This window comes from Bubalus kerabau, chromosome 2, assembly GCF_029407905.1.
Source record: "Bubalus kerabau isolate K-KA32 ecotype Philippines breed swamp buffalo chromosome 2, PCC_UOA_SB_1v2, whole genome shotgun sequence".
Taxonomy (NCBI): domain Eukaryota; kingdom Metazoa; phylum Chordata; class Mammalia; order Artiodactyla; family Bovidae; genus Bubalus; species Bubalus kerabau.
In genome coordinates this window covers 148,602,217-148,624,000 of record NC_073625.1, presented here as the reverse complement: position 1 = coordinate 148,624,000, position 21,784 = coordinate 148,602,217, and the positions used below count along the sequence as shown (strand labels likewise).

At 32.5% G+C, this 21,784-nt stretch overlaps 1 protein-coding gene across 1 annotated transcript in view; it reads right to left on the bottom strand.

The window, feature by feature from the left end:
• The window catches only part of SI (sucrase-isomaltase), a 109,691-nt gene that overhangs the window by 56,776 nt on the left and 31,131 nt on the right, over positions 1–21,784 (bottom strand). Inside the window, exons 16-24 of the mRNA XM_055570341.1 lie at positions 18,511–18,627; positions 16,460–16,614; positions 15,401–15,485; positions 14,507–14,563; positions 13,682–13,806; positions 11,759–11,847; positions 8,531–8,580; positions 7,398–7,568; positions 2,825–2,980 (exon numbers count right to left, since the gene is read on the bottom strand). Coding sequence (XP_055426316.1) covers positions 2,825–2,980; positions 7,398–7,568; positions 8,531–8,580; positions 11,759–11,847; positions 13,682–13,806; positions 14,507–14,563; positions 15,401–15,485; positions 16,460–16,614; positions 18,511–18,627 — 1,005 coding nt within the window. The remainder of the gene's footprint in view (positions 1–2,824; positions 2,981–7,397; positions 7,569–8,530; positions 8,581–11,758; positions 11,848–13,681; positions 13,807–14,506; positions 14,564–15,400; positions 15,486–16,459; positions 16,615–18,510; positions 18,628–21,784) is intronic.

Sequence of the window (21,784 nt, the reverse complement as noted above, 5' to 3'; positions counted from 1 at the left end):
TTTAAAGTCTATTTGAATTAATTACAATATTATTTCTGTTTTCTGCTTTGTTTTTTGGCTGCAGGGCATGTGGGATCTAAACTCCCTGAAGAGGGAGTGAACCCACAGCCCTGGCACTGGAAGACAATGTCTTAACCACTGGGCCACCAGGAAAGTCCCTAAAACAACTTTTTAAGTTATCTGTTTCTTTTCCCACACTGAAATATAATCCCTAACAGACAGGAGAGTTTCGTTTGTTTTGTTCTCCTACAACAGTGCCTAGAACATAGTAGCGCTCAACTATTTGTTAAATGAATGAATAAACAGTATGGTCTAAAGAAACATTAATTTTCTAAATTATATTTGATAAATTTCTAATGTTAAAGCTCCACTTATTTGACTTAAAAATCTATAAGGTGTTGAATATGAAGAGTAATAGTAATGCGAAGAGTAAATTTTTCACACTTTCTTATTAGAAGTTATTGGAGCTTTAGTACCATCCTTTAGATTCATTTTGATAACAGAAGTGACCATGCACTGAACTCAGTGGAGGATGGGTATGGATTTGAATGAAGAGCTGCAATTTTAAAAGAAGATACTGTAGGCAAACTGTAACGATACTTCAATATTTGTTTTTATTGATTTCAGAATCTTTTCTCCTTCTCACTTGTTTTCTTCAGCTCTTTCATAAACTTTCCTAATGGTAAAGATTATGCAATTTTACCAAGCAATGAAGAGGAATGAGGGCCATTTCTTTTGGGGCAGGTATTCTATGTATTCCTCATATAAGTGCAGATATTTCTAGGAAGTTGCTGGCAGATGTGTCTAGACTCTTCTCAGTGTAATAAGACATGCATTTAATTTGTTGGTAACATGAAATTTGGAAAACTCAGCAGTGGCCACAGCTCTGGAAAAGGTCAGTTTTCATTCCAATCACAAAGAAAGGCAGTGCCAAAGAATGCTCAAATTACTGCACAATTGCACTCAACTCACATGCTAGTAAAGTAATGCTCAAAATTCACAAACCCATGCTTCAGCAATATGTGAACTGTGAACTTCCAGATGTTCAAGCTAGTTTTAGAAAAGGCAGAAGAACCAGAGATCAAATTGCCAATATCTGCTGGATCATCGAAAAAGCAAGAGAGTTCCAGAAAAATATCTATTTCTGCTTTATTGACTATGCCAAAGCCTTTGACTGTGTGGATCACAATAAACTGTGGAAAATTCTTCAAGAGATGGGAATACAAGACCACCTGACCTGCCTCTTGAGAAATCTGTATGCAGGTCAAGAAGCAACAGTTAGAACTGGACAGGAACAACAGACTGGTTCCAAATAGGAAAAGGAGTACGTCAAGGCTGTATATTGTCACCCTGCTTATTTAACTTATATGCAGAGTACATCATGAGAAACGCTGGGCTGGATGAAGCACAAGCTGGAATCAAGATTGCCAGGAGAAATATCAATAACCTCAGATATGCAGATGACACCACCCTTATGGCAGAAAGTGGAGAACTAAAGAGTCTTTTGATGAAAGTGAAAGAGGAGAGTGGAAAAGTTGGCTTAAAACTCAACATTCAAAAAACTAAGATCATGACATCTGGTCCCATCAATTCATGGCAAATATATGGGGAAACAGTGGAAACAGTAGCTGACTTTATTTTTCTGGGCTCCAAAATCACTGCAGATGGAGATTGCAGCCATGAAATTAAAAGACCCTTACTCCTTGGAAGAAAAGTTATGGCCAACCTAGATAGCATATTCAAAAGCAGAAACCTTGTCAACAAAGCTCTGTCTAGTCAAGGCTATGGTTTTCCCAGGAATCATGTATGGATGTGGGAGTTGGACTGTGAAGAAAGCTGAGTGCCAAAGAATTGATGTTTTTGAACTGTGGTGTTGGAAAAGACTCTTGAGAGTCCTTTGGACTGCAAGGAGATCCAACCAGTCCATCCTAAAGGAAATGAGTCCTGGGTGTTTATTGGAGGGACTGATGTTGAAGCTGAAACTCCAATATTTTGGCCACATGATGAGAAGAGCTGACTCATTTGAAAAGACCCTGATGTTGGGAAAGATTGATGGCAGGAGGAGAAGGGGATGACAGAGGATGAGATGGTTAGATGGCATCACTGACTCAATGGACATGAGTTTGGGTAAACTCTGGGAGTTGGTGATGGGCAGGGAGGCCTGGGGTGCTGCGGTTCATGGGGTCCCAAAGAGTCAGATATGACTGAGCAACTGAACTGAACATGAAATAAATGTGTTTTTGTTTTGTTTTGTTTTGTTCCCCAACAAATCCCAATGATGTAACCAAAAGCTCAGAATTTATAAAATAAAATGAGCACATGAGGGTACTCTTCTCATATACCCTTCTGTAAAAACCTCTGCTTTTAATGACCATCATTGTTCTTGAAGTTTTGACCAGAATTACTGGCAGAAATTGTCACCTCTTAGTAGACCAGTTACAGCCCATCAATCAATTTCAGAAGTTTTGATAAGCTTTTGAAAGACTACTCCCTACTGGCAAAATACCTTACTGAACTAAGCTAGTCAGTCACATCCAACATTTAACAGATTGCAACAAATAGAATTCTATTTTATTAAATAAAGTTACATATTTCTAAAGTACCTGGAGAGCAATTTACACATACATTTAGCATGGCATGTACTAAACCATGTCTTTGGAGAATTAATTAAGATAAATTACCTATTAGAAATTTAATTTCAAATTCCAAATGCTTCTCTAGATGAATTTAGTTTGTATGCTGTAGACTTAAAATTGTAATATGTACAGTTTACATTGAAATGCTTATGTGGAATCCATTCATGAATAATTAAAAATCTTATTACCGTTTGCCATAAGCAGCCACGTTCTTCGCAGTGTTCTTTAGTTGCTGTGTTTGAATCTGGATAACAAGTAAACTTTTCAACTTCCAAGAAAGTTTGATCCCATTGAACAGTAAAGTTTCCTCCAAGGTTAAATGTCAGATTGTGAATTAGTAGAATCTTTGGGGACAAAGAAAACAGTGAAAAGTATTTCTGACCATTGGATAATTCAAAAATAGTTAACATTTATAAAATGCAGCAACCCATCATCAATTCTTCAAATCAAATCTTAATAATTTTAATGCAGTACTAAAAAAAAAGAATAGATAGGAGAAAACATGTCATGCCACTGGAAAAGCTACAACTTCAAGAAAGGAAAACTATGAGAAATTACAGAATACTGATGAAAAACATCTTTAAATCCAGACATGAGTTTACTTCTCAGTTCTGACAATAAATGCTCATGAGTCTGAGGAAACACCTATCTTGTTTTAGCTTCAATTTCCTGCCTCTGTAAAATGAGATTAACAGATAAATAATATGTGAAATTTAAAACACATACAATGCTTGGGGCACAAGGCTTAGAATATCAGGTATGAAATAAATATTAATTTCTTCAATGAAGACAATGTTGACACTGGTTGATTTGAAGGCTTCCCGAGTCAAATCCACTGCTAACAGTATTTGAGGTACAAATTAGGAAATAATATGGCAATACACAAAAAGAAAAAAAATGAGAGGATAGTGTTTTATGTATATATATATATATATAAATAATAGTGTATTGAAGTGTATACACACACATATATATACAAACATATATATATATAGATATGTATATATAAATAGATAGATAGATAGACATACGAGCTTTCTAGGTGTGCTTTTGATTAAGAACCTGCCTGCCAATTCAGGAGACATAAGAGATGTGGGTTTGACCCCTGGGTAGGGAAGATCCCCTGGAGCAGGAAAAAGAAACCCACTCCAGTATTATTGCCTGGAGAATCCCATGGAGAGAGGAGCCTGGAGGGTTACAGTCTATAGGGTCTCAAAGAGTTGGACATGACTGAAGCAACATAGTAGGCATACACACACATATGCATATCCACAATATATGTATGGGCTTCTCTGATGGCTCAGTAAAAAATCCACCTGCAATGCAGGAGACTTCGGAGTTGATCTTTCAGTTGGGAAGATCCCCTGGAGGAGGGCATGGCAACCCATTCCAGTATTCTTGCCTGGAGAATCCCCATAGACAGAGGAACCTGGTGGGCTATGGTCCATTTTGTAGAAAAGAGTTGGACATAACTGATCAACTAAGCACACACAACATATACATTTGTATACACAATGTATCATCAGTTCAGTCCGACTCTGAGATCCCATGAATCACAGCATGTCAGGCCTCCCTGTCCATCACCAACTCCGGGAGTTCAAACTCAGGTCCATCGAGTTGGTGATGTGATCCAGCCATCTCATCCTCTGTGGTCCCCTTCACCTTCTGCCCCTAATCCCTTCCAGTATCAGGGTCTATCCCAATGAGTCAACTCTTCATATCAGGTGGCCAAAGTATTGGAGTTTCAGCTTCAGCATCAGTCCTTCCAAAGAACACCCTGGACGGATCTCCTTTAGGATTGACTGCTTGGATCTCCTTGCAATCCAAGATAATCTCAAGAGTCTTCTCCAATACCACAGTTCAAAAACATCAATTCTTCAACACTCAGTTTTCTTTATGACCCAACTCTCACATCCGTACATGACTACTGGAAAAATAATAGCTTTGACTACATAGACTTTTGTTGGCAAAGTAATGTCTCTGCTTCTTAATATGCTGTCTAGCTTTGTTGTAGCTTTTCTTCCAAGGAGCAAGCATTTTTTGATGTCATAGCTGTAGTCACTGTCAGCATGATTTTAGAACCAAGAAAATGAAGTCTGTCACTGTTTCCATTGTTTCTCCATTTATATGCCTTAAAGTGACGGGACCAGATGTCATGATCTTAGTTTTTTAAATGTTGAGTTTGAAGCCAACTTTTTCACGCTCCTCCTTCATCTTCACTAAGAAGCTCTTTAGTTCTTCTGCACTTTTTGCCATAAGGGGGGGTGTCATCTGCATATCTTAATTTATTGATATTTCTTTTTTCAATCTTGATTCCAGCTTGTGATTCATCCAACTTGGCATTTCACATGATGTACTCTTCATGTAAGGTAAATAAGCAGGGTGACAATATACAACCTTGATGCACTCCTTTCCACATTTTGAATCAGTCTGTTGTTCGAGTTTGATTCTAACAGCTGCTTCTTGACCTGCATACACATTTCTCAGGAGGCAAGTAAGATGGTCTGGTATTCCTATCTCTTTAAGAATTTCCCACAGCTTGTGATCCACACAAAGGCTTTACTGTATTGAATGAAACAAATTAGATGTTTTTCTAGAACTCTCTTGCTTTTTCCTTGATCCAATGGATGTTGGCAATTTGATCTCTGATTCCTCTGCCTTTTCTAAATCCAGTCTATACATATGGTAATTCTCTGGTCATGTGCTGTTGAAGTGCAGCATGGAGAATTGTAGTTTGAACGTTCTTTGCCATTAACCTTCTTCCGGATTGGAATGAAAACTGACCTGCTCCAGTCCTGTGGCCACTGCTGAGTTTTCCAAATTTTCTGGCATATTGAGTGCAGCACTTTCACAGCATTATCTTTTAAGATTTGAAATAGCTCAGCTGGAATTTCATTACCTCCACTAGCTTTGTTCCTAGCGATGCTTTCTAAGACCCATTTGACTTATCACTCCACAATGTTTGGCTCCAGATGGATGAACACACCATTGATCTTATCTAAATCATTAAGAACATTTTTGTATTGTTCTTCTGTGTATTCTTGCCACCTCTTCTTAATCTCTTCTGCTCTGTTAGCTCCATACCATTTCTGTCCTTTATTGTGCCCATCTTTGCATGAAATGCTTTTCTCCTTTGCCTTTCACTTCTTTCAGCTATTTGTAAGACCTCCTCAGACAACCATTTTGCCTTTTTGAATTTCTTTTTATTGGGGATGGTTTTGGTCACTGCCTCCTGTACAATGTTCTGACAAAATATGGTGCACTGGAGAAGGGAATGGCAAACCATTTCAACATCTTGCCTTGAGAATCCCATGAATGTTTTTTCATTGTTACAATATTTCAAATTTTTTTTGGTTACCGTTTATGACAGTGACAAAATTTACCACAATTTCATCTGTACAGTTTTTTTTTTTTATCCTTCATAGCTCTAATTTAGAAATAAAAAGTCATATAAAGATTAGAAGCTTAGAAGAATTAGAAAGATGTACCTCCAAGTGTCTTTGTAAATCTTTGTTGTTGTTTAATTGCTAAATAATGTCCAACAATTTGGTGACTCCATGGGCTATAGCCTGCCAGGCTCCTCTATCCATGGGATTTCCAGGCAAGAATACTGCAGTGGGTTACCATTTCCTTCCACAGGGAAACTTCCCAACCCAAGAATCAAACCCTTGTTCCCTGCACTGGCAGGAGTATTCTTTACTGCTGAGTCACCAAGTCCTCATAAATCTCTACATTAGCATAAAGCTAGAAATAAATATGAACTGGAATTGTAAAAACCATATAATAAAATGATTTTGTATTGTGCCCCCATACAATCTTTACTAGACTCATAAAATTCTCAGTTAGCCTAAGTTGTTTCATTTATATTGGTGAGTTCTTAATAGTCACAGGAATGTATATTTTATTGTACATTTACTAAATAAAAAAACAATTAACCAATACATATTTTATGGAAATTCCTACATGGAAAACTCCGGGCTAGAGGGCTTAGGAGCTAGACAAAAACACTCCAAAATCATGTTATATATCTTAATTTAGAATTTATGCTAACATTACTATTAGGGTTATAGAAATGGTAGGAAAATAAATGCCAATAAAAATCACTTCTATGTTTTAAATTATTTTAAATAATTTAACATAGTTAAGCAACATTATGACTAAATATTTCATTTTACTTATGAGGAAGCTGAGATATTAATCTATTATTTAAATGCACAAACTGCAGGTCTAGAATTGAACCCAGTTCTGGTACTTCTATACCCTCTCTAGTACATTTGTCAAAGGAGGAAAAATGAGGATAAGAAAGGGCCCACTAGAAGGGAAGAGTGTTAACAAAAATTTGAAAAAGAATATTGATACAAGATATGTTGAGGACAAAGAGAACTCATGAAAGGAGAAGTGGGGAAAACTGAAGAAATGAATTCAATCAATAACTTAATGAGTCTTAAATGAGAAGTTAAAACATTTACATTTTTTATTGTATGCAGTAGGTAAATTAGAGAAATGGAATAAAAAAATATTAGGAAGGCAGAGATAAGTAATGTCTAAGAAAAAATGGAATAGAGAGGGAGTAGTATGAATTAACCTTATGGTTGATATCTCAATATAAATTGAAATGACCTAAAATGGGATATTGCCAGCAAAAGGAAAATAAAACTAGAAATGTAATGAATAAAAAAATCACAAAACCATGAGCCTGAATGATTATATGTTAAAAATGACAGAATATTGGACTAAAATATTTTAAGAGATTGTATTTACCTGGTTGGAAGCATCATAACTGAAATTGTAGTGAGCTCTCAATGGTTGATTATCTTCTATCACTGAAACTTCTGTAACAGTGTTTATCAACCCAAGGACTTTTATAGTCTCAAATGCTAAAGCAGTTCCTTCTGGGTACGAGGAATGCATACACGTGATATCTAGCTTGTTCTGAAAAAATATATATATCAAATAGATGGTCACTGGATACAAATCAGAAATAACAATACAATTGTATTTATAACAATGGATTAAATCTTATAGTTATAAATATATATAAATTATAGTCTGTTTACTAAATAAAGACAATTAACCAACACACATTCTTATGAAAATTGCTAAGTGAAAAACTCTGAACCAAAGGGTGTAAGAATTAGATAAAATTCTAAGAAAATATTTTGAATCTCACATAATTTAGAATTCATTTACACTGACATCATTAATAATTTAGTATTTAGTATTTATTTATATTATATATATATAATAAGTAAATAACCAATCATCTATCCCTACATTCTCAATGGCTCTTCATGTTCAAGTACCCTATATAAATATACTTATTAGCGACTCTTTAAAATTTTTTTGTATATATGCCATAAATTATTTTCAGAGATAAATTATGCATGATGCAAATCATGCATATCCCTTCTCACTCTAGCCCTAATGTTGGTGAAGAATAACTTAGCTTTAACAAAAAAGAATATATGAAGAAATCTAACTTTTACAAGAAGCATTGCAACTAATTATTCAAAATTTAACCTTGTGCAAAGCATTTTCATTTTCACCCCAAATGCATGACAGTCACTGCTATGATTGGTATATTAAAACATTGTCAAATATGCTGAGATTATTTTCCTAAGATCTGCTTAAACAAGACATAGTGCATCAAGAAGTCTAATGATTTTGTGCACAAACTTCATCATCAGAAACTCATCTATTATATTGAAGTATACTATTATATTGAAACATAAAAATTTAAGGTAATTCATATACAATTTAATAATTTAAATTAAACAATTTATTCTATTTTTTTCCATTGATCTTTGGAGAGACATGCATCTTTCCAAGAAAAGGCACAATCTAGACATTAACAAGCTATTATATTTAACTATGTATTCAAGGAGAATGCTTACATTAGAAACTGAAAATGTATATAAAATGTAGTTGCCCTTTTGGATGGTATCTGTAATGGGGAAAAAAAAATTATCAGATCAAAATAATGTCAAATTTTTATTTTATTATAACAGTTAGACAACACAGGAAAATTTTTTAAAATAAGTATTATTTATTAAGCAAATTAAATAAATTCTTTTCATTAAACTTCTTAATTATCTTTAAATAAAATAACTTTGGTAGTTTATTTTCCCAGGAAGTAAAGGTAATAAATGCACCTTTGCCCAGTTTGATTTTTCAGACCAGTAAAATCGTTCTAGAAATTCAGAGAATGCAAACTTGTAGCAAAATATATACAATTATAACTATTGTTTTGAATAATATTTTATCTCTCTCTAATAAACTGTGTAACAAGAAGTTTATCTTGGGAAGACATGGGACACCACAATATTGTTTTGCATCTTTCAATTTTTTTTTTCATTATCTAAAGGACTGAATGTGGAGACATATTAAAGATTCATGTACACTTTAATGAGAAAAAATGGAAGAAAATAATTATTTTCTGCTTCATATATGAAATATAGCATTTTTATCAACATGTTTCTTTAACAGGAAACTGTAGATTATAACTAAAATATTTGGGAGAAAATAGAGTGGAAAATATAAAGAGAATCCTAGGATTTATATAGACTACTTTGAGTAACATTAATTTACTTAACATTTTAATCCTAGGGAATAAAATTAAAATCAGAATCTGAATTGAAGGTTATTTTGCTGTTTATGTATTTGACTGATTATTCAGAAAATTCTGATTTTAACTTTTCAACACACTTAAGTATATAGTCATCATATTAGATGACTGATTAAATCATAACTCCATATTTTAACCATCTTATATGAAGTAAGAGAAGGAAATGGCAGCCCACTCCAGTGTTCTTGCCTGGAGAATCCCAGGGACAGGGGAGCCTGGTGGGCTGCAGTCTATGGGGTCGCAAAGAGTCAGACACGACTGAAGTGACTTAGCATAGCATAGCATATGAAGCAAATTATCAATATAGTTTTTAATTAATTTATTTTCTTTGAAGGATAATTGCTTTACAGAATTTTGCTGTTTTCAGTCAAACCTCAACATGAATCAGCCATAGATAAATTTTTGCAAGTAGGAAAAATTAATGAACTTAGAAACAAATAATTTGAGAAATAATAACCTTAAAGTCAAGTCTCACATGCTAGCAATAGAGGTGTTGTCTCAACAAAATTCTTTACCTGATGATTATGAACAGTTTATTAATGTTACTGCTGAAATCCACTCTTATTGAATTTCTATGTAATAAGTGTTTGGAATCTATACTCAGGTCAGAGCTCACCTTAGTATGCTTAGACTCTAACATATTGAGTAAGAAAGAAAAGTCTGGTGTGCTGAAGTAAAATGAAAAATGGAGAGCAGTAAGGAAAGATTTGTGTGAGAGTGCATGTGTGCATGTGTGTGTGTGTAAAATCTACAGGACATGGTGAGTGCTCTGGATGTTGGTAAAGACTGTGGCTCCTGAATATAATGGTGAACTGTTAGAGGGTTTTGAGCAAAGAGGTGAGCAGAAAGAGATAATTTGAATCATTTTCTAAAGGGCTTACTCTATCTGCCAGTTGGTAAAGAGAATGTAAAAAGAGGCGGCTGACAAGAGCCATCAACCTATAGACCGATTAGGGAGCTATCGCAGTTATTAGAATGAAAAGTAGTGATGAAAACAATGGTGGAGTTGATAAGATTCGTAGATCAAGATGGAACCAAGAGATTCCTAGATAAGAGTGAACTGTAAAGTTGTTGGCATCTTGTAGAGATGAAGTTACCATCAACTGACAAGTGGAAGACAATGTATTTAATGAAGCAGATATACTGTGGTAATTTACATATTCACAGGCAGGTAAGACTTCAAAAAGAACAGAATTTTTTCAAAGATTCCATATTTTTCAAATTGTAAGAGAACACACCAATACATAGACTATTTCTTGGAGTTTAGTTAGAGATATTGGATGCTTCATATACTATAATGGGCTACCCAGGTGGCCTCAGTGGTAAAGAATCTGCCTGCTAATGCAGGAGACACAAGAGATGAAGGTTCCATCCCTGGGTTGGGAAGATCCCTTGGAGGAAGAAATGGCACCTCAGTATTCTTGCCTCAAAAATCCAGTGGGTAGAGGAGCCTCATGGGCTACAGTCCATGGGGTTGCAAAAGAGTCAGACATGACTGAGCACCCAGGCAGGCCATATACTATAAAACAACTGAGAAGTAGTGAGCTATAATAGAAGGTAAACTATAATTTTTATACACACATATATAAAACATATATCTAAGAGCCCTCTATTAAAAAGTGAGATTAAAACACCTTAAATTTATGAGAATGGTTATAATTGACTAAGTAAATCCAAGCAGATTAATTTTCTATAGCATAATTTAATATTAGAAAGAATGATTCTATTTTTATTCCCTTGGTGTACTGAATTCTCAACTTTTGGGCTAATTAATTAGAAGACATTTAATAATTCAAATGATGACATTTATATGGTAAAATCCTTATCTCAAATAATTTGACATTAACTAAATATTTTTATTGAAGTATAGTTGATTTACAACACTTCAGGTAAAGTTATTCAGTTAAACATATATATATATATATATGTATATACATATGTATATTTCTTTTTTGGATTCTTTTCCATTACAGTTCATTAAAAGATACTGAATATAGTTTGCTGTGCTATACACTAGGTCCTTGTTGTTTATATATTTTATATATAGTATTGTGTATTTGTTAATCTCAAATTACCAATTTATTCCCCCTTCCTACATTGAGTAAACTTTAATGTTGGTTTTCTTTTACAGTAATAAAATTTTAGTTTAAACCACTATAATCATCTAAGATAGTTGAAAATAGGATGCAATTTACACATCTGTGAACTTATTAACTATTTTAATTTTTATTCAATAATCTAATAAATAAAAGTATCTACACTTGTCAAAGATTTTTACAATAAACAAAGAGAGAAAACTAAATGTTGTAATTAAATATACATAATTTAAATAACAATGCTAAATTACATAAAGTTACCTAAACTCTTAAGATAGATAATAAAACAGAAATTAAAAATTAAAACTTGTGACATTTTTAAATGAATGTAATTTCATAATAAAAGCAAAACTTCCCATCATCAAAATAAACATTTTAAAGCATATCACTTTGAAACTTACCTTTAGTTTCTCCATCATCCCAGAAAAAGTCTCCTTTTGCTGTGTTATTATCATTTAATGCAACTATAAGTCCTAGAGGGTTCTTTCGGCTGTTAAGTAAGTTTGGGTGTATTTATGAGTAAAAAATAAATTTATAAGAGTGAAATATCCTATAAATAAATCCATTTCAACATAAGGATTTGTAGGATTTCTGCACAAAAAACATTGATATTAATAAAATTCATGTCTATATTAATAATTTATCAATGAGAAAAATAATTTATATATTTGGAAAATAAATGAAAGAAATAAATACAATAAATATAGTATGGAACGTCTTGGAGGCTAAGACACTACCATCAAAATTGAAACAGTAAAATAATATTTCAATTCAATCAACAAAATTAAATATATATATTATGAAGTACCATATTCAACATGTATTTACCACAAATATATTAACCCTGAATTGCAATGCATCAAGGTTACAAAACAATGAAAAAAACTATAAAATATACTTTTAAATGCCAGGTAGAATCTCTAATAATCATCAAAACGAAGCTAATTATACCATGTGAAATGAAATGTGGTTAATATTTTTTTTAGTTGTATATTACTATTGATTTCTAAACTTAAAATGAGGCTGTATAGTCCAGGTAGCTGCTCTATACAGAATATATTCTTTCCAGCATACACTCATCAGAGCGTATGTTTCTCTCATTTGATACATCTCTAGAGTATAACTAATGATTTTGAGAACATAATCATGAAACGTTGACAATATGAAAATAATTTTAGGAAACAAACCTAATTACATGACCAACTAGTTTAATTCATTCATCCATAAATTTGTTCCTTCAACAAATATCTAGGGAAAACCAGGAGATTATCCCATAGTAGGGCTTCTCTGATAGCTCAGTTGGTAAAGAATCTGCTTGCATTGCAGGAGACCCCGGTTCGATTCCTGGGTCGGGAAGATCCCCCAAGGCTACCCACTCCAGTATTTTGGCCTAGAAAATTCCATGGACTGTATAATCCATGGGGTCACAAAGAGTCGGACATGACTGAGCGACTTTCACTTTCTTTCACTTTCATTCCATAATAGGGTGACACTATTGGTATGTGAAATAAAGTGTGAAAAGTTGCGTCCCTGCCTTCATGGAGTATATAGTTGAGGAGAACAGACATACTACATACAAGAACAAGTAAAAATATAATTACATATATTCTTAATGCTTTGAAGAAAATACAGCAGGGTAAGGAACATAGAGTGACTATCTGTTGAGGTGTTGTAGAAAATGGGGAAATGTGTAGATGCAATATGATACATTCTGTCCATATACCCAGAATGAATTTTGCAAGATGAAGTACCAGAATTTTCAAGTTTCTCCTTTTTTCGAAGTAGTTCTAAAATGTATTCTTACTGAACAACTTAATTTCTATATCATTCTTTACCTATACAGAAATATCTACCTCATATATTGACTTTAAACATTTTACCTGGAAAACAATCATTTTGACATTTATGTACTGATGATACAAACAGGTAACAACTGACACTTTAATCAATTATATAACATTTAATATTTCATTATTTAGTAATAATCAGCAATTAATTTTAATTATATATATTCTTTACAGAAATAAGTCAGTACAGTTTTGACACAGGAGATAAAGTTCTAATCTAATTATGCTCATTTTTTTAATTAAGATGTTTGTTGTAATATATTAATACATAATTTGATTCTTTCTTTTTTTATAACTATGATAGTTATATATAAGAATCCCTTGCATTAAATATCTTCTGGTTAAAAAGCTAAATATCAATCATTGATTTTTTAATAAATATATGAAATATTAAGTATTAAATTATAGTTCAGATTTCAATTAATGCCTTTTGCAGAGTCGGACACAACTGAGTGACTGAACTGAACTGAATTTTACCTTGCTGTTGTAGTTACAGCAGGTTGTTGAAAGGGGATAATGTAACCGCCTCTAAGATGTAATCCTATTTTGTCCGCTGGAAACTGCATATCAACACGTTGTTTTCTCCATGGCCTTTTTACACCCTAATATTTGGAAAATAAAAAGTAATTTTACAAGAATTACACATAAAATTTACACAGAGAAATAAATCTTATTATGAGCCATTCATGTCATTTTAGTGAATAGTAACATGTTGCTTCCTAACTTTTAAAGAAACTTCTTCAGTTTACTGAAGAAATTTGGCTAAAAATAAATTCAGTTTAACAAAAAAAATCACCATAGAGAAATCCATTTCCTTTCCACCATAATTAATAATACTCTTAATTAGTCCTATTTTTATTCTTTGTTTTCGGTTAAAGTTAACCAGGTCTCTTGAAAGGATTAAAAAAAAATATTTCTTATAAAAAATAAAGGTTCTACTTAGCAAATGTAAGTGCACTGCAAAATACTTCCCTTTAAAATACACAATTTTTCTGGAAGAATATGTAAAATAGGATAAGTATTAAAATAAGTTACCAATTCTTCTTAAAGTTACTCTTGACCTTTTACTTCCACAATTTAAGATGGATAACTACACTGAAGAATATACTTCATATTAATCATGTGCAATGGAACATATACCTGCTCACATGTAAAAAAATGTATACCTGTGCAGACTTTTATGCATTATTAAAATCTGAAATTGTTATTTTTTAGAATAATAACAGAAATATTGTTAATTTTCCATGTATAGATGTTGGACAATATATACTTTTGAACTATTATTATATTAGGTTTACTTACAGTTTCAAAGTCATACCAAGTAGCATCAGGGATGTATGCACTCACTATTTCTGCACCCTAAAATAAAGCAAGATAATTTATATGTGGAGAAGGAAATGGCAATCCATTCCAATATTCTTGCCTGGAAAATCCCATGGACAGAGAAGCCTGGTGGGCTACAGATTCCATGGGGTTACATTTACTTCTATATGTAACAGAAGAGAGTCACATCAAATGTTGGATTTTCATAGTGAAGTGAAAAGCTTCCTTTGTATGCTACACTACAATATTTTCTATATATATATAACAAAAGGCTATTTTAATAGTTTTAGATACTTTCATAATATACAATATTCCAAAAGCAAAGATGAAATAAATTTTAGTGGCAACTAAAAAAATGGATGCATATATTTGTATTATTATCATCTGCATGGCAAGCGTGAGTGTGAACACATTCATTTCTATATATTTCCATGACATACCAACATTTAAGTAACAGGCGAAATCCAAATATTTCATTCCACTATTTTTTCAACATTTTCATATGATCTATTGGCTTTCAAGTTCCCCTTTATTTACAGTATAGCAAAATTTCAATGTCTATGACTACATGAATGACAGTTATTTGTTACTATTATAAGATTTGCTATGTTTCATAAATAAAGCTTTCTTTTGTGGAAGAATACTAATTTTATACAATTTCTTCTCCCCAGTACATATTATATACTTGAAAAGCATAAATCTACTTAATATACTTATAACTTTTCAAAATTTCTTCTATGTTTTAGAATTTAATTAAACACTTATCAGTTTGAAGCATTCTACTGGTAACATTTATTACCCAGATGTTTTGTAATTTAGTGTGGATTTGATTACACAAAATTCCCTTTAAAATTTATTAAAATTGTATCCTACCTGTTTCAATACAGGGGTTATAAGTAATGAGGGGCCCCATAAGAACTGAGTATCTTCAATCCAGCTATTAGTATCCTCATAAAACCTAAGAACAATGACAGTGTTTACAATATAAAGATAAAAAATGTTAATCCAAATATGTCAATTTATTATCTTTTAAGTTATTACCTGGGAATAATCATTGTCTTTAATTTTGCTTGATATTTAAAATTGACTTTATAATGTCAAAACTGACTTAATATGTAATTTTGAATCTATAATTATTAATGCATCCTTATGGTACACCTGACACTCAAGAAAAAGAAACATAGAAAGGAAAGTAGAAAGTGAAAAAAGGTGGGAAAGAGGAAATTACTTCATTTGGGACTCAAAAAAATAGTCTATCATATATGATAAATAAACAACTATAAAAATAAAAAGTATAATAAACTACTCTTCTGTTTAATTCATTTTTTCCTGTAAAATAGGTTCATGAACTTTCAGAAATCCTTCATATTATACTTTCCTCCTTTTTATACTTTTTCCTTATAAACTTCAATTTGACTTGGACTTGAAGGGATCTTTAGTCATTTCTTGAGGAATGACCTTGTTTTGGTCAAGAGATACAAAGACAAGCACAATTCATTGTTTTATAACTATACTATATGTGATTTGTATTTAGATAATTTTCACAATATGCATGATTATATTTTTAATATTTTCTTGTTTATTTAATGATATTTAATGTTTTATTTGATAAATAATATTAAATGATATTTAATATATGTTTTAATATTATATATTTAATATTATATATTTAATATTACTTACTGATATACTTTAATATAGTATACATATTTCTTTCCTTTTAAGTTCTATACAATTATCACATTTCTAGATTGAACTTGTCCATTTCACCAAATTAATTATATTTACTATAATTTCACATTTCACCAAATAATTTACATAAATGTCAAGAAAAGCATCAGAAATCCACATGACATCTTGATCTACTCTTAATTTTTTATTATTTGTCTGAATATAATTTGAAAGACTGAAATTCTTGAACATAGTACTCACTCATGAAGAAAAGGCCTTGCTACTGTTTCTCCAAACATATGGGCTTTATAAAATAGAGTATAAAGGAAAGGTAACAAGGCATAGCGAATATTCAAATAGTGTTTTGATGATTTAACCAAAAGAGAATCCTTTCCAAAAAATGCTGGATCCTGATGCTGTGGGATAAACAGAGAAATTGAAATAAGAAAGAATATGAATACAAATTGAAACATAAGCATTTAATCTATTTTTGAAAACCAAAATGTGTACTTTTTAGCATGCTTATAAAAAGTTGAGATGACTCCTATTTCATCACTGAAGTATATGAATTTCTAGTTTTTATGTTTTCATTTGGATATATATACTAATTAAACTTTATTTTAAAGTGGACATTTCCCTTTTGAATACACATTCTTGGAGAAGATAAAACATATTTTAACAAAATATTCATTTCTATTATTTGCTGTAGATTGGACTATTGGTCCCAATTTTCATGCCTCCTTGTAGCCACAATTTCTGTTATATAACTCTTATTAGTATCTACCTCTAACAGTGGAATGTATTTCCCCACTATTTGACTTTGTGCTCAGCTACATGATATACTCTGACCAATATAATCTTAGGACACGGGACACCGTCAAGTAAGGGCTTGAAACGTGTTTGGATTGCCAAAGGATTTGCTGCCTTGCACCTTGTCACTGCTATTAGAACAATAAGCTCAAACAGTCTGCAAACCAAGGGACACAATGAACAGAGCCATCTGGTCAGCCTGTAAGCTTGCAACCAGCAAGAAGGACAGCCTTCTTGCTGAGCCTAAGCTAGCTTAGTTGACTCTTTCAGCCAAGCTGTAATGATGTAAGAAAACCTGCTTAGGTTTCCTGAAACCAGCTACTGCCTGCCTGGATACACCATTATGTTTACGCCAAAGCCACAGTTTCCTTTGGCTGCTCCCTGGAAATCAATGAGCTTGGTGGGATATATAAGACCCATGCCAAGGAGATACAGGTCTTTCCCAGTGGTCAACTTTGCCTTGTGGACTCCCTATCAGATGAGTCAAAATTTCCATTGAACTGGGCTGTAGAATATAACTCTTTATCAAACCTCCTTCTTTGCCTTCACCTGCATCAGATTTAGGCCTGAATTGTGATCTGAAGCTCTCTCCACTTTCTCCTTCTTCCTCTTCTTTATCCACCACAAGTATTTCAGCAATAAATTGCTAACGTTTCTAACTCTGTCTTGGTGTCTGTTTTTTGGAGGGCATAAATGAACACAAGTATAATTTAATTCACATGAGGATCTCCCAAGAACACAAATTTCTTGAAGCATCACTTAGGTGGATTAGGAAATAACGACTATCCAGTTTATACTTTTACTTCTGTATTGTCATGCTTCCTTTCAGGGGGAGCTCTGAGTGGCTGTCCTTCTCAAAGAGAATTAAGCCCCATTGTGTGTACGGTGAATAACTTCTTAACCAGTATGCACTTAATTGACTTAATGCTTTCACCTAATTTTCTCATTCCCTCTAAGAAATACGCCTATGAGAGCCCATAGCTCAGGGTTGGTAGATTAACCTCCCACCAGTTCAGATGCATGTTTACAAAGTGTTAGTTTTATTTTTTTCCCCACCTGTCATTACAGTTTTACTTATTAAAGAAAAATTATGGACCCAAACTACTTTGCAAGTGTCTTTAATTTCTTGTGTATCTTTAATAAAAGAAAAATGATAAATCCTTAAGAATATATTCTATTTTTATGAAAGAAAAGTTACCTGGAACTTATTATTAGAATGTAAGAATTCAGACTCAAAAACTTTGTCATTAACTTAAAATATTATAATTTCACACATGTGTATATGTGTTAGGCTTAAAATATTTCTGCAATACTGTCATGATTTCCTTATTTGATCATAGTTTTATATACAAAATACAGACCTTGAGAAGAGGAGTTCCAACTCTTCTTTGTGAATTATACCACAAACTTTCAGACCAGATCTCTATACATATACATTTAAGTACATTGCTAAAAATAGGATTATGTTTTATTTCGAAACATGGAGAACAAGAGGCATTTACCTCATATCCATCAGCGTTATGGTTTCTGGCATATGGATAAAAAGCTCCAAGTTGCATCCACCTTCTGCAAAGCTCTTCTGTGGTCTCAGCCACAAACCCACAGATATCTGCTCCAACCTAAATAACATATATATCTATTATTTATATTGTAAAAATTCTCAAATTTGCCCAGGGCATCACATTTATACAACTGATTAATCTGTACCAATTTATAGTCTTTGTTTTACCGTCTTACTACTTCTCCTTGGTCTAATTAATTTTGGATTTTTGCCACATACTTGCCTCTAATTCAATGTATAAAGCTGAAACTTACAGTTATTAAAATGTGTGGCTTCTTAATCTAAAACTCACCACCTGTGATTTGACTTTCCCTATTTATATTGCTGTAGGAGTAAAAGAGTAAAAATATTGCCAGATGTATGATCACATATAATTGTACTTTTTGTCCCTCAAGAACTCTTCAGAAAAAATGACTACTTAACTATTCAGTATTTAATGTTTACAGGCATTTCTCTGTTTTTGTAAGTGGTATACATGTATCTATGCTGCTGCTGCTAAGTCGCTTCAGTCATGTCCGACTCTGTGCGACCCCATAGATGGCAGCCCACCAGGCTCCCCCGTCCCTGGGATTCTCCAGGCAAGAACACTGGAGTGGGTTGCCATTTCCTTCTCCAATGTGTGAAAGTGAAAAGTAAAAGTGAAGTCGCTCAGTCTGTCCGACTCCAGCGACCCCATGAACTGCAGCCCACCAGGCTCCTCCGTCCTTGGGATTTTCCAGGCAAGAGTGAGTGGGGTGCCATCGCCTTCTCCGATATGTATCTATAAATAATATATAATACTATTTTGCATTCTTATTAGCTTTACATAAATGACATGTATGTGTTATACTGCATTTCACTTCTCAAAGAATTATTTTTGTGAGATGCAATTAGGTTAATATGGCTGCAGTTCTCTATTGTATGGGATCCCATCACTATAAAATATGATTGTATGAAGTGTGTATATAAGCTTCTTTGTGAATATATATGTATATAAGACTACATTCCTGACTTATTGGAAAAGTATATTTTTTAAATCAAAACTAGTTGTAACTTGTCAGGGAACATTTAACAGGAGTATTCCTGCATGCTATTTTCTATTTCTCAAGGATTCTCTGTTCCTTATCAGTTCCTATTCCAAGAATGAGTAGAGCTGCACGCCGTTCTCAGGACTGAGGTCATAGGATGAGACATACAGTGACTCTTTTCAGTGTCAGCAACCTTGTATGTATTAGACTAACCATATTGGGGCTATTGATAAAATTTTATCTTGTGTAACAGCAGAGTAATCATCTAACTAAAGATATATAAGCTTGCATTTTGCTAATAAAGCACTCTTGCTCCATCAGAGCTCAGGTCCCTGTCTTTCTTTCTTCCTTTCTTTCTCTCTCTCTCTTTCTCTCTTTCACTTTATCATCGACTCTGGACCACCAGGTTCTGAGTCCATTAAAGGACCCCAACAGTAACTATTTATAGTAAGTACAGTCACAATACAGGAATGTTCCCACTTGCTTCATTTTCTTGCTGATTTCTGATATTTTCAGGTTTTTAATTTTTATCACCTATATGTATTAATGCATTTCACCAAAGAGACTTGCATGTCTCTTATTACTAGGAAAGTTGAGAATTTTTTCACGTTTTTTTTTTTAGTCCATATGTATTTCTCTTTCTATAGAATTGCTTGATATATCCTTTGCTGATTTTTCTACTCTCTTACCTTTTACAGATTTATATTAGGTTATTTAAATTAAATATTACTCATTTATTACTTATATGAATTGAATATACAATTTTCCAGTAGTAGGAAACATTTTATTTTAATTTTTAAAGTAGGCATTAGATGAACAGAAATTTTCATTTTGTAACCAAATTTGTTTCTTTATTAGTTGTGCCTCTGTGCTCTGTTTAAGAAATTCAACTCCTAACCTTACGTCATAAAGTTACTCACTTATTTTCTTCTATGATGCTTAAAGTTTACTTTTCACACATAGGTTGTGTATTATTTGAGACAGAGAGTAATTTTATTTTATATTTTAAATGGATAATCAATTGTCCATATGAATGGTTGATACTTTATTTACTGAGCTACAGTCATAGTGCTACTATTAAACAAATTTCTATTAATGTATGGACCCATGTCCTATTTTGAAATATTAACTTATCTGATCATTCACAGTTAAGTATCATTGCATTATATTATTATTTTAGCTGATAGGGCAAAATCCATGTGCTCTTTTCTATGTCTTTAAAGTGTATTGTCTTCCACATGAAGTTTAGAGTAACTTTATATGTTCTTCAAATTCTCTTTATAGTTTAAAATAGAATGTCACTGAATTAGATAACAGTTTTGGGAGAAAGCCTATTTCTATGAGACTTCTTATCCATGAACATGGTGTATCTTTAATTTACTAAGTTACTACAATTTCTCTTAAAAAGTCCCATACTTAGCTTGAATACTTACTCCTGGTTATTGCTTATTAGTTAGTTGCTATACTATACATAACATCCTATCTTGGAATACGTTGTAACAATGCTTATTTTTTCTTTTTTTTTTTTTTTTGGACAAAACTTGCCATATATTGATCTATTTTATTCAAAGTTTCAGAGTCACCTTTTTATTTTGACATTTGTTTCTCTAGAGACATTGCATTCATCTCTTATTTTCATTACCTATGTGTTTAGATTTATTGTTTTCTTTTTCTTAATTCACGTACTTCACTAATTAATGTTCAAAACTTCTTTGTTTATAATCTAAGCATTTAAGGCTAAAAATTTTCTTCTAAATATCAATTTGTCTGATGTCCCAAATTTCTGATATGAAGTACAATTGTTTGCATTCAATTCTACAGTTTCTCTCCCTCATTTCCATTCAGTGTATTTTGGTGAATCAATTGGTAATGTGTTTACTTTACTTTCCAAATTCAAGATGGGGTGTGTGTGTGTGTGTGTACATGTGTATGTGGTAGCTTTTTTGTTTTGTTTTGGTTTGGTTTGTTTCTGGTTTTCATTTTGTTTGATACATATGAAAGAATAAATGAATCACCATAATTTTATAAATATTTCATATTTATTTTGTTATGTAATGATACTCCTTACTGTTGAAAATCAACATGTATAGTTCTTTATTTGCTTGATATAGAGACTTACCTGATTTATTACATTTGGAATAGCTTATATAATTTTCTCTGCTTTAAAAATTTGAAACATTTCTGTCATCTTTTCTCTTTTAAATAGAA